Genomic DNA, 15,147 nt, shown 5'->3' with positions numbered 1-15,147 from the left:
AGATGAAGTTGACATGGGCACAGCTAGTTGAAAGACGACGAGACCGTGCTGTTCCTCCTCTTCGACACCTAAGAAGTGGCGATAGTGCCGCTCAGCCGCCGCAGCTGCGTTAAAAGTGCCAACCCCTTCGAAGGACCTTGGAGGCAGTAGCGCGTTCATGTTTTCAGCTTCCAGGACTGATTGCAGACTCGAGTATTTGCGAACCGCTATGACGGTAGTTAGCGTTTTCCCATTAATCGTAATCCGGTCATTCACACGAATGATAGAGTAAGGGGGGACGTTTAATCTGCGCGTTACCGTGGGAGCGATATGGATTAGCACTGATTAAACGTCACACGAAAAAGTACCAGCCACCTACCGAATCTCAAGCGACTTCGCACCCTGTTTGATCAACTCTTGATCTTTCTCCGGAAGTGCGAACTGATAGTCTGCTGGAGGTATACCAGAGTCCTGATGAAGAGCACCGGTATGGCACTGCTCCCATGGTTTCTCGATAAGAGTCGTCGCAGTGCCGAGTTGGTTAGTCTGTTGACCGTTTGCGTGCTGCTGACCATTAGCAGTGCTCTGCTCGGAGTTGTCCACTCCATTGCCAATCGATGGGAACGCAAGCAGCTTTAGTGCAGCGGGTGGAGAGGAATGATGAACCGCGTAGTCATTTTTGTACCTTACAGCAAAATGAACAGCAGAGTAAGCTCCACAGAGCTGATAACACTCAGACCAAAGCACCGACACGTACAAGTGCATAACCTCGAGCATCCTCAGCGTCTCCGTGTTGCGATCGTGCACTTCGTGAACACTGTATGAAATAATCAACCAGTCAGCTAAAACAAACTAACTCTTTCCAGACCTTTCATCATCGCGGCTACTCACTGCGCTGCATTCATCCAGCGTCGGCTACGTGACATTTCCGAAGGCGGCCACGGCTCCTCGATGCCCCCCACACACTCCACCTATCATCGAATGAATTATCACAACCTTTCCACCACTCAGCAAACAGCCACCGTACCAATGCTCCGAGTTGCAGTTCCTGATTGCCTGTTCCACTTGTACTTGGTACAAGCTTCACATCCAGCAATCCCGTGCCATCATCTGCAATATCCACCAGACCATAAATTTAGGTACTCCAAATCCAAATGTAGTTTATTATTATTCCCTACTGACCGAGCTTCAGGTGCGCGTCGCTCCGCTTCACCAGCACCCCCACCACTTGAACACGATCGAAACTTGCATGGCCCACCCGGTAGCTGCGAGTCTGTGCGTCGTACGCCACTGCCGAGCTGTGCAGCTGCGCGATACACAGCTGAAGAGCGCACTTGGTCTCCATCAGAAAAACAGGCAAATGACCCCTAAAATATGCGTTGAAAAAAGTCCACTGTTCGATAGATTCCTGCAGACTGGGGATTGCCGTCGTGATTGCACGAATCTACTGCGTCCACCACACCGGACGTGGATGAACTCGAGTTACCGACATGTGGTGCGAGCAATCGCCTCTTGGCTCTAAAATTGACTAGGAAAAGGAGATTTACGATATAGTGGATATTAGCGAACATCAAGATCTTTTTCACCACCATTTCCTAATTTTCGAGCGTCGTGAAGTTTGACAGAGAACCAACCCCGCCATTGGTACCCCAGCTGACCACCCCGGCAACACCCACGAAATACGTGATGTTTGGTTCCAGGTTTGAAATGACTGCTGAGGTATCCAAACCACGATAGACCTCAACGCGGTTGAGTCGAAGCGAGTACGCTTCAACCGATTCTAATGGTTCCCACACAACTACCGCACCAGATGAGGTTACATTGGTCGTGTTCGGGGCGTTGCGCGGAACAGCAATTGTCATGTATGTGGCTACCACAAACAGCGTACACACGTTAATATTTGCGAAACCTCAATGATCATACTTAGTATGCAAATCAACGTACGTATCGTGTCGAGATAGGAAGACCAGCCCCACCGTGCGTAACCTTGTACGAAGCACCCTAGCGCTATCGCCTGCGAAAATGCCGCTGCTGGAATGGAGGAAGTTGTAACCGGGATAATAAATGCACCCAGCATGGTGTGGTGTAAATGGAAAGACGTAGAAGGAAATAGCGCCCACGACACGAGCACCGCTGTGATCATTGCCGCGTACATAACTCCGCATTTCTTCCATGTGCCTCCGCGATACAAATTCCGGAAAAGTGTGAAGGCCAACAGCGCCGCCCCAATACCTACTATTGAGAAGACAACGTAGGTACCGGCGTTAGCGTTCACTTCCTCGAAACCGCCCAGATCGATATTAAGCCATGGAACATATCCGATGAGGTTCATGTTGATCATAACATGGTATGGAGTTACGTAGCAAATCGGCCACATCAAAATTCGCCGCTTCAGTGATAGCGATTTCCACCCCCGAAAAGTTTTGGATGCGGCCATCCGATATGCAACACTGCTCGCTGCCAACAGAATCATGACCTCGCCGAAGGAATCTATCGAAATGCCAGCATAGTCTTGGCTCGAAGGCTGTCCAACCAGGCGAACGTAGAAGAAGCCCCACGCTACCAGGGAGTAGAACATAACGGCAGGACGTGCGCGGGGAATCAAACCAAAGCCTGTCGTGGCAACAAACCCCACACTGAGGATCCACCATGTAAGATCACTGCAATAGCTGCTGGATCCTTCTTTAAATTCGATTGTTTTGGGAAACCATGATAGGAACTCGTTTGTCGTCACTCCGTTTTCTGAGGATGAGTAAAATGCATTTGCAGCTCCTGAAAAAACCACGAAGAGAAGAACATTTGTACGAAGTATGTAAAAGCAAAAGGAATACGATGCACTTACCAGCGAATCGGTAAAATGCGCAGCCGCCGTTAGGTCCAATAACTCCAGCGTGGATAGCTGCTCGACAGATTCTTGAATCGGCTCTGCATTGCAGAATGAGCATTTAAGCATTTGCACGTGTAGAATTGCTGATGCAGAGGAAACGGTACCTGTAGGGGCTAGAACCGTAAACGGCAAGTGATGACGATTGATCTTCAAACTACCTGTTAGTCAAAGCTTGAAAAAAGTGATAATGGCTACCTTACCTAAAGTGCAGCGTGTAGGGCATCGGAAAGCACTCCAGTCGGATTCGAATGGGCGACAGTCTACCCCCCACAAACCACACGACGTTCCGAAGCCCCATGAGCGGCAGCTCAGAAAATCTGGCTCGCTTCCGTCGTCCATTGCCGCAGCGAAGAAACTTAAGTACACCAGAAGTACCAGGAGTGCCAACGAAATCGAAAAGTAGATCAGCACAAGCGAGTTTGCCGAGAGCCACGCAACGACTGCATCCTTCAAGAGGAGAGGTTTTACTGTGGTAAGCTGCACCCCCTGCACGCTTGCAGGATTTCCGTCATCCACAGATTGTTGTGAATGATCTTGGGACGCTGAAACTTTGCTTTCAGAGCGCGAGCGAAAACTAGTGCGCGTAAGCCAGTTGTTGCCAAGCGGTCGAACTTCAGGTGTTCCTCTCATCCTTTCCTTCGCCCCAAAAGAGGAAATGAGTTCCTGGAAGCAAGTCAAAGCATAAGAACTATCATCTAAAAAAAGAGGTGCCGTCAAAAATGAAGAACGGGTTGGGGCTAATATATACTTCAAGCCGTCGTTGATTAATTCAACTAGTTCAGCACGGCCTCCAACAGCGCCTGCGTTGTTTCTGCAGCTTCGCGTACATCGGGATCGGCTTCCGTCTCAGCATGGGCAAGAGGACGGACGATCTCTAGGATCCTTTCGGTGGTACTAGGATCGTTCAGCCGTGGCAAAATCAAGCCAAGGGTACGCAGCGCACGGAAACGCAGGTTTGCTGTCGTGGACGTACACTGCTCCACCACCGTCTCGATCACGTCCCTTAACTTTTCCATCTGCTGCAGTTCAGGAGCAAGAAGCTCCACTGCCAGCAAACCCGTGAGCCTTCCGTGGAACGTGGACTGGAGGCACACTGAAACACGAGGCACACACTTTTCCGCAACCCACTCACTACCTAACGACTTCCCAAGAGAAGGAAGTTTCTCACACACCACTGCGCGGACTTCGTGAACTGCGTCACCCAACAGTTCCAAGCACGCATCAGCGAAGTCCCCGGGAAGTGGTGCACCATCATCACGCTCAGCCCACGCAGCCACGCAGTGAACAAATTTAACACGAACTCGCCATTGTACCGAGGTACGCAACGCCTGAATGGCCGGGAAAATCATGGCGGTCACAGTATCTGACGAACTGTCACAGTAGCGGGCCATCTCTTCCAAGAGCGACGCGCGCACAGTAGGATCTTGACTCTCGTCCAGAAACTGCGTAAATATCGGGACTAGTTCATCGTAATAATTGCTACCGATAAACTGCAGCGAGCGACCGACAGATTGCGCCAATGACAGTCTCACAGCCACCGAAACGTCCGTTGACAATGCGTACGTCGCCGGTAGTACGCTGCGAACAAACTTGATTTGTGCAGCGACCACAAGCTCAGACGCGTCACTATTGGCAATACTCGAGTTCGATTCTTCTGACGAACCAGTCTGCTGCAGGGCGATATCTCGAAGTGCCTCGCCCAGAAGGAAAGAGCCTTCGGCGCATGCGCGACGCACCTCTACGGTAGGGTCACCGACCATTGACACAAAATGATCGACAAAGACATCCGTGTAATCCGCCCCAAACGCCCGGCAAAATGCAGGAAGAGTACGGGCAGTTTCCAGCCGAACCTGCCAGGATGAGTCTGACGTGTAAGTGTTCACCATCGGCACCATCTGGCAATACAACAGGCGCAGCACCTGGTCAGCCTCCTCCTTTGACTTGTTTTGGTCTTCAAGCAGTAGGCGTCGCAAGGTAGTGGCCAGCGTGATGCAGCCTTTCACGGCGAAAATACGAACTATGTCATGACTATCTGCCGTTGATTTCTCCAGCAATTGAACAGTCCAACTTGCGACGGGAGAACCGCCCGCTGCTGCTAAATCACCGATGACAGAAGTTACAGCACGACGCACCAGTGGGTTATCGTCGTTGCACATCCGATCTAGCATCCCTCGAAGCTGAACGCGTACATCTCCACGTACATGCGGATAAACCATCGATAGAAGTGCTACAGGCACAATTCTAGCCGTTGGACTCGAGCTGACGCTGAGTCGCGCGAACATCGGCACCAGCAACTTGTCCACATCTTCATCAGTCAAGGACAAGATTAACATCTTAAGCGCGTTTACCATGACATCCCACGTAGCATGATTTTCAATAATCGACAAGCTCTCAAGTACATGGAGCACCACCGCCAGCAACAGTTCGTAACGATAGCGTCGGATAGTTCGGCCATCACTACTTGACTTTGGTTCCTTCGCGTCCACAAACTGCTGCATCCGTGCCGTGCGCACTGCAAGCCAACCGAGAAATTGAATAGTGCGAATGACAGTGCTCTCACCCTTATCGTCGTAGTCGTGGATGGATGCAAAAAGGTTGAGCAAGAAACGGCGCTCGGCACACATTTCACCAGCGCGTTCCTCTTCCATCGTCTCAATATCATCCAACAATGCAGCATCCCACGCCTCATTCGCAGGTAATAATCTCTCTAACGGATTCGGGTACTGGGCGTCCATTGTCGGAGGATGATACTCCTCTGTGCTGAGGTACTGGAAGAGAGCCTTGGTCACAAGTTTCGGGAACGACAGTACTCCCTGGTGGATCTTCATTTGGAACACCCGGAAGGACATTCGATCCTGCTCAGGAATTGGTCGCTCTGTTTTCTGTTGACGAATGTTCATCGACAGCTGCCTACGAAGAGCCTTGTAATCATCAGGGGGTACAATGACCAACTGGAGCTGAAGCGGTCTAGAAGCCGTCTCAATCAGACGCAGCGTTTCTTTGTGAGTCAGGTGCGTGACTCGCTCGCCATTCAAACCAACGAGCCAGCTTGAGCGCTTTACATTTGCTCGCTCAGCGGCACCACCAGATTTGATATCCACAACAATTGTTCGCTCTAAGATATTTTCGACAGTAAGCCCAAGGGGTCCCGCAGGAATAGAAGCGGCGTACGGCTTGTTCGCTCCCATAACAGTCGATATGGGTTGTTCAGGATCCCAATCAAAGCCAACAATACCACGAAAGTCGCTAACAATTCGGTCCTCGGTCAAAAAGGTGTTCACAGCGCGATCCAAACTGAACTCTGAATTCAGGAGCAGATCCACTAGCACCTTAAATTCCACTGCTGAAGGCCCTGCCACGGCATCTTGCATGGATTCCATAGCCTGACACAACACTTGAAGACCATACTTCGGTTCGACGGGGGTCTTTGCTGCTGCTTCGCCATCCACCGAACTCATTACAACATCACCATCGCCGTCTTGCGGCGGTGACGTAGTCGGCACAGAAGAAGGCACGCCGTTGGGCTTCGGTGTAGACTGCTGAGAGGTGTACAATTCTGCTGCACGGCGGAACCGAAGCGCCGAAGGAACTAGTACACGCTGCAAAGGATAGGTGGTTAGCACACATCCAGGCAGGGCGAAGCCAGTAAAATAATCAGCTCTGGGAAGCTTACCTCCTTCGACAATTGCTGGACCACAGCTGCGCAGTTCTCCTCGTTCAGCACCGTTTCACGGAATGACAGCAATACATCCGCCTTCTGGATGCCAGCAAGCGCTGCCGGTCCACCAGGCTGCACATGCTGCACAACAGCGCGTCCAAATACATTTCCAATCTGCCAGCGAAAATTGCTGCTCGACATAACCACTTCGTACGTGCCCGGGCCGTTCAACTCCTCTTCCGTGTGCGCCTTCTCAGCAGGAGCAGGTTCCGTCTCTCCGGTGGCCGACGTATCTTTCGCAGCAGGCGACACCAGGGGCGTCAACTGGTGCGACTCGATCGCCGTCAGCGCCGACGGAGTCTGCGGCAGTGCAGCGGACGAATGCGCCGGCGTCTGAGGAGTTTTCACTGCTCCCGACGGCGGCGAAACAGTCCTGGACGAGCCTGCCGGTGACATCGGGGGAGGCGGCAGCTCCGTCCCGTTCTCACGGGCACTGCTCTTGGGCGTCGGGGGCAGCGGCGTCTTGGCGGCCGTCGCCGCCTCGTCCTCGTCGTCGCTTCCTTCGTCGAACTCGGCGTCCGCGCCGTTCTCCGAGAAGTACACCTCCACGGCCTTCTGCAGGTTGTTGCCGGTGCGGCGCAGCAGGCCCAGGATGACGTCGCGCTTGACGTCTCCGCCCAGCAGTCCGCTGAGCTCCTCGGCCTTGGGGGTCCACTCGGCGTCGTCGACGGCCAGCGGCTTGCGGGGCAGCGCGGGCGTCTCGGCCCACGCCATGCCGTCGCCGTCCTCGTCGTCGGAGCCCTCCACGTCGTTGGCCTTGAGCTCTGCGGCGCCGTTGGCGTTGGCCTCCGACTGGAAGTACAGGTCCACGGCCTTGTTCGGGTCGTTGCCCGCCTGCTGCAGCAGCGCCAGGATGCGCTCGCGGGCCACGTCGCGGGGCGCGATGATGGCGCGGATCGCGTTCACCAGCGCGTCCTGCTGGGCCTCCATGCTGCGCTCGAGTGCGAGGGAGGGAGGGAGGGGCGGGCGTCTCTCGAGAGTGTCTGCCGTTTCTCGTCCGATCCCGGGATAACGCGAGCCGCTCTTTTACCGGTTGTTGGGGCGGAAGAGCGCGCTTGGCAGAGAGGAGAGAGGGAGGAGAGAGAGCAAGGGGGGAAGCAAGGAAGAGCAGGGAGAAGCGCTGCTCCAGAGGTGTACGGAGCCTGTACGCGTGCTCCTGTGGCTGGAGGGGGCGGCGAGCTGCTGTAGCCGAGCGGCGAGCCCCGATGCTGGCCTTTTTCTTCGATGAAGGGAGGAATTCCTGCCTTCGGGGATAACTGGCGTGGCGCACGTAAATTAGGTGTTCCGTACATCAAAAACGCAAGATCCGCGCATTTTGGCCGCATCGAAAAGACTGCAGCGAAAGCGAGAATGGCGGGAAGCTTGGCCACGGTCTTGGTGCGTGTGCTGCGCTGGTGTTGTGTGGTGCTTTACTGGTTTACTGACCGCTGTGCTCGTTGTGCGCATGCCGACAGGGCGAGAGCCTGCGCGACAAGGTGCAGAGCGCCAAGATCCTCGTGGTGGGCGCAGGCGGCATCGGCTGCGAACTGCTCAAGAACCTGGTGCTCAGCGGCTTCGAGGACATCCACCTCATCGACCTGGACACCATCGACGTGTCCAACCTGAACCGCCAGTTCCTGTTCCGCTCGCAGCACGTGGGCCAGTCCAAGGCGCTCGTGGCGCGCGAGATCGCCATGGGGTTCAACCCCAAGGCGCGCATCACGGCGCACCACGGCAACATCAAGAGCAGCCAGTTCGGCATCGACTACTTCCAGCAGTTCGCGCTCGTGCTCAACGCGCTGGACAACGTGGACGCCCGCAAGCACGTGAACCGCCTGTGTCTGGCCACCAACACGCCGCTCATTGAGAGCGGCACCACGGGCTACCTGGGCCAGGTCAGCGTCATCAAGAAGGGCGAGACCGAGTGCTACGAGTGCACGCCCAAGGTCACCCAGAAGCAGTACCCGATCTGCACCATCCGCAGCACGCCGGAGAAGATGGTGCACTGCATTGTCTGGGCCAAAGAGTGCTACAAGCTGCTGTTCGGCAAGACGGAGGACTCGATGCTGTGGGAGGACCCCGCCAACGAGGACAAGTCGGCCTTCATGGACCTCGTCACCCGTCCGGCAGATATGAAGTTCGACGACGTGAGCAAGCTGCAGCAGTACGCGTGCGGCGTCTTCCGCGGACTGTTCGATCTTGAGATCAAGAAACGACTGGAGATGAAGACGTACAAGGCAGCTGCCAAGCGCCCCAGCCCGCTGGTACTGGAGGAGATTGTCGGCGCGGATATTGTGCAAGCTATCAACATCAACGACGCGGCTGCCAAGAAGCAGGCAGACAACGGAAAGGTGTGGAGCGACCGCGATGTGTGGAGCGTTTCGGAGTGTGTGACGCGCTTCGTCTCGTGCATCGTCCGGACCCTGAGCAGCGAGCAGGAGCGTGCCAACCTGGGCAGCTACGAATTTGACAAGGACGACGCCACTGCTATGGAGTTCGTGACTGCGGCTGCTAATCTGCGAGCTTCTGTGTTCTCAATTTCGATGGAGTCCTTGTACAGCTGCAAGGGCATTGCTGGTAACATTATCCCTGCCATCGCCACGACGAACGCCATCGTGGCGGGATTCCAGGTGCTGGAAGCGTTCCGCATCCTCCAGGCTGCCAAGCCCGTGGGCGAGGCATGCAAGTACACGCACTGCAACCGTTCGTGGAATGCTCGTGGCGAGCTGCTTCAGCCGAGCACGCTCGGAAAGCCGAACCCACAGTGCTACGTGTGCTCCAAGCACACAGTGGAGTTGGCTGTCGACACTAACCGCATGCTGCTGCGTGACTTGGTTGAGCAAGTGCTGAAGAAGAAGCTGGGTGTGAACGAGCCCACCATCTCGATCGGGGCCAACACGATCTACGAGGAAGGCGAGGACGCGGAGACGAGTCTGGCCGTGAACCTGGAGAAGAAGCTCGCGGATCTCCCTGGCAAGGGCATCCACCACGATACCACGGTGTCCGTCGAGGACTTCTCGCAGGACTTCCGCTGCAACATCCGCGTGCTGCACCGCGACGAGAAGGACTTCGGCGAGGAGGCCACGGAGCTCTTCGCGCTGGGCGGCGACATCGCCGAGTTGGCTGCAGACCTGAAAGAGGAGGAGGTCAAGCAAGCGGCGCTCAAGTTGGCCGCCGCCTCGGCCCAAGACCAGGACGACGACGACGACGACGACTTTGAAGTGGTGGAGCCGGTGAACGCCCCCGCCCACAAGCGCGAGAGGCAAGAGGAAGCAACTGAAGGTGCGACTGCCAAAAAGGCCAAGTCGGACGTGGTGGAGCTGCTCTAGATTCTACACATTAGCCGTTGCTTGAAGTGACGTCGTTTAACGACGGAAAGTAACGCTTAAGTAATCTTGTGTTCGGCGAACGTAAACGAAGTGACTATATGAAGTGCCATTCGCGGCTCAGCGATCAAGCCGAGCGATCAAGACGAAAAGAGACCGCGCAACCGGCAGGAAGCGGTCGCGCCCTCGGAGAGAGCGCTGGCGGCCCCGCCCGCGAGAACGAGCGGCGTACGGCGCGCCAGAGACCAAGGGCTTCCTCCGCAGCTGTGGATGGGAGGCATGAGTAGCGCGCAGAGCCAGCAGGACGCGTCCAGCGCCGTCGAGGAGCGGGTTCATCGGTCAGACGACGAGTACGTCGTTGTGGAGTCCTGGGACGGCCCCAGCCCCGGCAAGAAGCGGCGGCGGTCACACCGCGGCGAGGCGGAGCGAGACGTGCAGGCGAACGGCGCTGCGGCTGGCTCGGAGACGCAGCGAAGTAATGCAGAAGGGAAGATGCAGGAGGAAGGAGCCGTTGTGGAGGAGAACGGACGTGTGGATGTGGAGAAAGAGACGGTGGAGGAGCAGAAAGACGCAGGTGAAGTTGTCTCGAATGGATCGGCGGAGAAGGATACGGGTGCAGATGCACGGGGAGATGAAGGGCAGGCATCGAGCGACGAGAAGCAGCCAGAGAGTGAAGGGGCCGATGGGGCGGAGGAGAAGAAGCACGAGGTGAGTGTGGAGACTGCGGTTGAGGGCTTGACGACGAGCGAGCAAGCAAAACCGACAAGCTCTGCACCGGCTCGAGTGCCTTCGCCTGCCGTTCATATTTCTGGAGTCGATATGGTATTCCCAGATGACGAAGTGCCTATTGAGCTTTGTCCCTTTTCAAGTGATGGAAGTGTTGACCCACCGCATCTTGAGTCACCACCTCGCAGGACATCTACTACCGGTACTAAGGAAGTGCCCACTGAAACTGTAGCAGCTTCGTCGGCTGCGCCAGCGACACCAGCTGCGGCCCCAGCAGCAGGTACAGTACCCACAACACCGGCGTCGGTGACAGCAGAGGAGTCAACGGCACAGGAGGAGATGAACCGCAGCACAGGAAGGCGAAAGCGGAGGAAGAAATTGAGTTATTCGACTCCTCGAAACAAGGCGGTGGCCAATGCGAAGCAAGAACAGAAGACAGAACCGGCGTCACCTGCGCTAGAGGAAAAGCTCAATATCGCTATCAACGGGCATGCAGCTGAGAACGGCGTTGCTGTCGACTCGGATGCGCCTCCGTCTCCTGTGTATCCTGATGCTGATGCATCGCATCTGTACCCTTCCACTTCTGAAGGCGAGCCGTGGCGGTGGGAAGATGTTGATCCGTATTTTGACCCCCTAGCGCAGAATGACCTAGACAACTTAGTTCGATGGCGCAAGGAAAATGCTGACTTTATAGCCGCGAACCCATCAGAATGGCGCGGCAAGCCGGGTATGGAATGTAAACGTGCAGTACTAGAGGCCATGATTGCGGATGCTTCAGACGGTTCGACCGCCCACGTGGAGTTCCCTGTTCGTCGCGGGCGTAATTACCGTGATGTATGGGAAGAAACGGATTTTCTTGAGCAGCAGAAGCGCGATAATTCAGCAGGAGAAAGTCATGTCAAAACTCAAGTGGTGAAGATGAAAAAGAAACGGAAGGGCGTTGTTGATGCGGAAGGCTCACTATTAGGGTCACATTGCGATCTAGTTTATGGATACGACGACGATCTATTCCAGGATTTTAGAAATCGCCTGGAGAATCGAGTGAAGGCGTGTCTGCCGAACTCGACCCCATCCACACCGCCAACACCTCCTATGAGACGACAACATAGCGCTAACGTGAAAGTGGATGAGATCACATCGGACGCGACTGAACAGGAAGTTGTATTCGATGAAGAAGTTTTGCCAAGCTTTCCTACCCGCCAGTTGCACCCGGCCTCCCTTGGGCTCTGGAAGCTCCGCAAGAACCAGGAACCCGATTATTCTGTGATTCATCCTGCATCCGTGAATCGTCCGCAAGTACCAGCTCGTTGGAAAGAGGAAATGAAGCGGCATCACCAACAGCAGTATGAACTCCAACTTCAGCGGACTGATGAATTTGCTGACCCTAGCGATGGAGATGACGAAGGTACTGGTGATAACGCGCGCGATCTACTTCGTGCGACCATTTCTAACAGCGAGGTTACTGGTGGACTACCGTCATTTGGCACTTGTGTGGAAGAGGACGAGATCTCGCAAGCGATCGCTGCTTCAATAAGTAAATTGATTCCGCTGTCCATATATAATTGGCGGACTGCCCAGCTCGTTCATGAAAGGGCAGCGTGCAGTATTCAATGTGCGCCGATACTGGAAGGTGAAGCTGCTGCTGCACGAGAACTTGAGGATGTCTTTCTGCAATTGTGTCCTCCAGAAGATACAAGCGCAGATACTGCTGTGCTTCCTGGCCTCGGTCCTACACGTCAACCCCGAACATCCCAGATAAACAGTGTGCCACACGACTTGATTGCGTATAGTGTACGGCACGATATCGCTGATAACTGTTCCCTTGCCGTGGCAGCTTCGGTGGAGTTTGCTCTTGGATTGGGTATTGGCGATGTGGTTGATGTTCTGGACCGGAATGGTTGCTGGAACTATGGCGAGGTCGTGGAGGTTTACTCGGAAGACAGGCAGAGACTCGCCAAGTTCGTTCTATTGCGCTTTTCGCTGTGGTCTGAGGACACCGTTGAATGGGTTGCAGTTAGTGAAGGACGCATATTACCACGAGGTGTCGCCGACGGCACACGTCCTTGCTCTGTTGGCCCTACGCGTGCTCACCGCGTTCGTGTTAGGTACGACCAGAACCTTGCGAGGGAGCTAGAGCGATCGTTCCCTCAACGACAAGCGAAACAATTGACGGCTGCTTCAAAAATGCTAGCGCAACGACAACATAATGTCGTGATTCGAACGTCGAGTGACCAGCAGAAGACACCGCAGAAACGGAAACGAAAGAGGCCGACCAAATCCACGACTGTGAGTACGCCAACTTAATAGTGAGCAAGCTATCAAAAACAGATAGGCTACGAATAATGGCATGGGTTCCGACCATTGCAATAAAATATTGCACCGACTTTCGTCGATACAAGACGCAGCCGAGAAACGAGAGAACCAATCGATGAAGGTCGGTGAGCAATGACCTTCTAATTTAGCTGTGTGTTTCTAGGAGTTTGTTCCGTATTTTTAGGTGGTCTATGCACTCAAGTGCCAAAAGCCCGAGGAGTGGTTTGGCGTGTTGCAGAAGCCATGCCAGCACCCTTGCAGCGCAACAACTTTCGCTGTCAACCTGATGGCTCCAAATCACCACAGATTACGGCCGCGATGTCTGCAGGTGTCGCTGCGATGGGGGGTGCAGTAAGTCCCGGAAAGTATCACGCTGAGTTTCCTGCACGACAGCGCAAACGTCTACAGGTTGGATCGACGAATTTGTCAAAATGCAACTCCATTGCAGAGGTTAATGGTTTGCCCAGTCCTGGATCCGTGGAGTCAAGTGCTGTTGACCGCATCGGAGAAACGAACGTCGCTGCGATGAAAGCTACACTTGTGTCTCCACAACGCCGAATTTCCCCAAACTGCAAATCCAACACTTCAGACAAGATGACACCTCTCGTTCTACGGACTGAGATCCGGCGACTGAGTGCGCTAAGTCCAACCAACAGTAGTAGGAGCACGGATGAACGCCGTGATGGACCGAACCAAGCTTCCACCAACAAGGCAACTGAATTACCAGGTCTGCAACTCGTAAACAACGGCAACAACACCCACGACGACATATCATCCGGACGGTCAGCTACTAATCAGTTACCAAATCAAAGTGATACCTCCAGAACTCGCGCTTGCGTTAGCAAGGAAAAGGTAGTGCTGGCGCACAATCGTGCCAAGTTGTATGAAGTGTTTATGGAAAAATACGGTTCCATGCGTGCTGTCTTCCGAGCTTTTGACAACGATGGCAACGGAATGATTTCGGCCCAACGCTTCCATGACATGGTGGAGGCTGCTGAGGTGGACTTGACACCGGACGAGACTCGCGCACTCTACAGAACTGCCGATGTCAACGGGGACAACACTGTGGCATTTCACGAATTTGTACAAATGTTTTGCCCAAGTGCTACTACTACTGCGGATCCAACCGCGCTAGCCAATAGTGCATATAGTCCTGTAAAGGACCCGTTTGGACCGACACGAGATCCAAGTTCGTCACTGGCTATCAAATATCGTACTCCATTAGAGCTCTCTCCGCGCTCCCGAAGACGTATGAAACAATTACGCAAACAGGTAACTGATGAGCTTCGTCGAAAGCACGGATTAGCTATTGGCGTGCGGGGTGGAAAGCCCGAACAACTACTTGCGTACGCCTTCAAAAATGTGGACTCAGATAACGACGGCTTTTTATCGTATAGCGAGGTGGAACATGCGCTGGGGCGTGGGTTCTTGCAAATGGAAGATGCTATACCTGCGACCGAGATGCGAGAGATGTTGCAGTTGATGGATCGAAACGGTGACGAGCAAATCAGTCTGCGGGAGTTTGTGCACTACTTCGCTGTTGGGGAGAGAGAGGTGGCTACCAACCTGATAGATAATGCGCGGAAGAAGGAGCTCGCAGCCTTGCACGCCAAGCGCACGGTGGAACTAACACCTCGTGATGTCATCGACCCGCTATTTGCTCAGCGGAGGTGCGCTATGCTTCAGAAAGAGGACCAACCTGTACGCATCAAGGAAGTGGTTCCTGGCTCCTGTCTTCCAGAGGAGTTGTGTAAACGAACCGCCGCGATCATTAGCGCTAACAGAGGAGCTGCACCCCCATCCCAAATCCCTGGCGAGGAGTTAGCTACTATTGCGAGGGAAAGCAAGACTGCACTACCAACTTCGTCGTCATCACTGCAACTCGAGATAGACCGCCGTCCTGCAACATCATGCGGTACTGGGGGGTCCTCCGTTGCAGTATCGACCCCAGTTTCTCCTGACCGATTTTATCATCGACGACGTGAACGCACAGACTGGACCCGTGTTGGTGTTGGAGGTAATGGGATTGCTTCCGACACTGGACTATATCTATCTGCGCAAGACCGGTTCTTAACAACAACCGGTGAGGCCTACAGTCCTTTGTATCGTGCACCGCCATCCGCGAAGGGGGACAACGATGACTCGTTCCTTATGATGAGAGCTGGGAACCCTTCGACATCAATCGAGGAGGATGCACGTCGATCACGTCGCGCTGCGAG

At 54.4% G+C, this 15,147-nt stretch overlaps 4 protein-coding genes across 4 annotated transcripts; 2 read left to right on the top strand and 2 right to left on the bottom strand.

Moving 5' to 3' along the window:
• Positions 1-354: 354 nt before the first annotated feature.
• IUM83_04366 (PUA-like domain) lies at positions 355-1,324 on the bottom strand (the record flags this gene model as incomplete). Its single annotated transcript, XM_067928443.1, has 5 exons — positions 355-664; positions 737-796; positions 871-950; positions 1,007-1,089; positions 1,162-1,324. The coding sequence occupies 5 exons, from the start codon at positions 1,322-1,324 to the stop codon at positions 355-357; spliced, it is 696 nt and encodes a 231-aa protein (XP_067792686.1).
• A 250-nt stretch (positions 1,325-1,574) lies between these two features.
• IUM83_04365 (Protein phosphatase 2A regulatory subunit A) lies at positions 1,575-7,514 on the bottom strand (the record flags this gene model as incomplete). Its single annotated transcript, XM_067928442.1, has 8 exons — positions 1,575-1,849; positions 1,924-2,751; positions 2,822-2,904; positions 2,971-3,013; positions 3,067-3,126; positions 3,840-4,716; positions 4,786-6,465; positions 6,540-7,514. 8 exons carry the CDS (start codon positions 7,512-7,514, stop codon positions 1,575-1,577), a joined length of 4,821 nt encoding a protein of 1,606 aa, XP_067792687.1.
• Positions 7,515-7,934: 420 nt separating this feature from the next.
• On the top strand, positions 7,935-9,892 carry IUM83_04364 (Ubiquitin-activating enzyme (E1); the record flags this gene model as incomplete). Its single annotated transcript, XM_067928441.1, has 2 exons — positions 7,935-7,961; positions 8,039-9,892. 2 exons carry the CDS (start codon positions 7,935-7,937, stop codon positions 9,890-9,892), a joined length of 1,881 nt encoding a protein of 626 aa, XP_067792688.1.
• A 267-nt stretch (positions 9,893-10,159) lies between these two features.
• On the top strand, positions 10,160-14,682 carry IUM83_04363 (Serine/threonine-protein phosphatase; the record flags this gene model as incomplete). Its single annotated transcript, XM_067928440.1, has 3 exons — positions 10,160-10,597; positions 14,258-14,598; positions 14,670-14,682. The coding sequence occupies 3 exons, from the start codon at positions 10,160-10,162 to the stop codon at positions 14,680-14,682; spliced, it is 792 nt and encodes a 263-aa protein (XP_067792689.1).
• Between the last annotated feature and the right edge of the window lie 465 nt (positions 14,683-15,147).

This window comes from Phytophthora cinnamomi, assembly GCF_018691715.1.
Source record: "Phytophthora cinnamomi strain GKB4 chromosome Unknown Contig33, whole genome shotgun sequence".
NCBI lineage: Eukaryota > Oomycota > Peronosporomycetes > Peronosporales > Peronosporaceae > Phytophthora > Phytophthora cinnamomi.
Note: the sequence above shows the minus strand (reverse complement) of the source record. Positions and strands in the feature narration are given on the sequence as shown.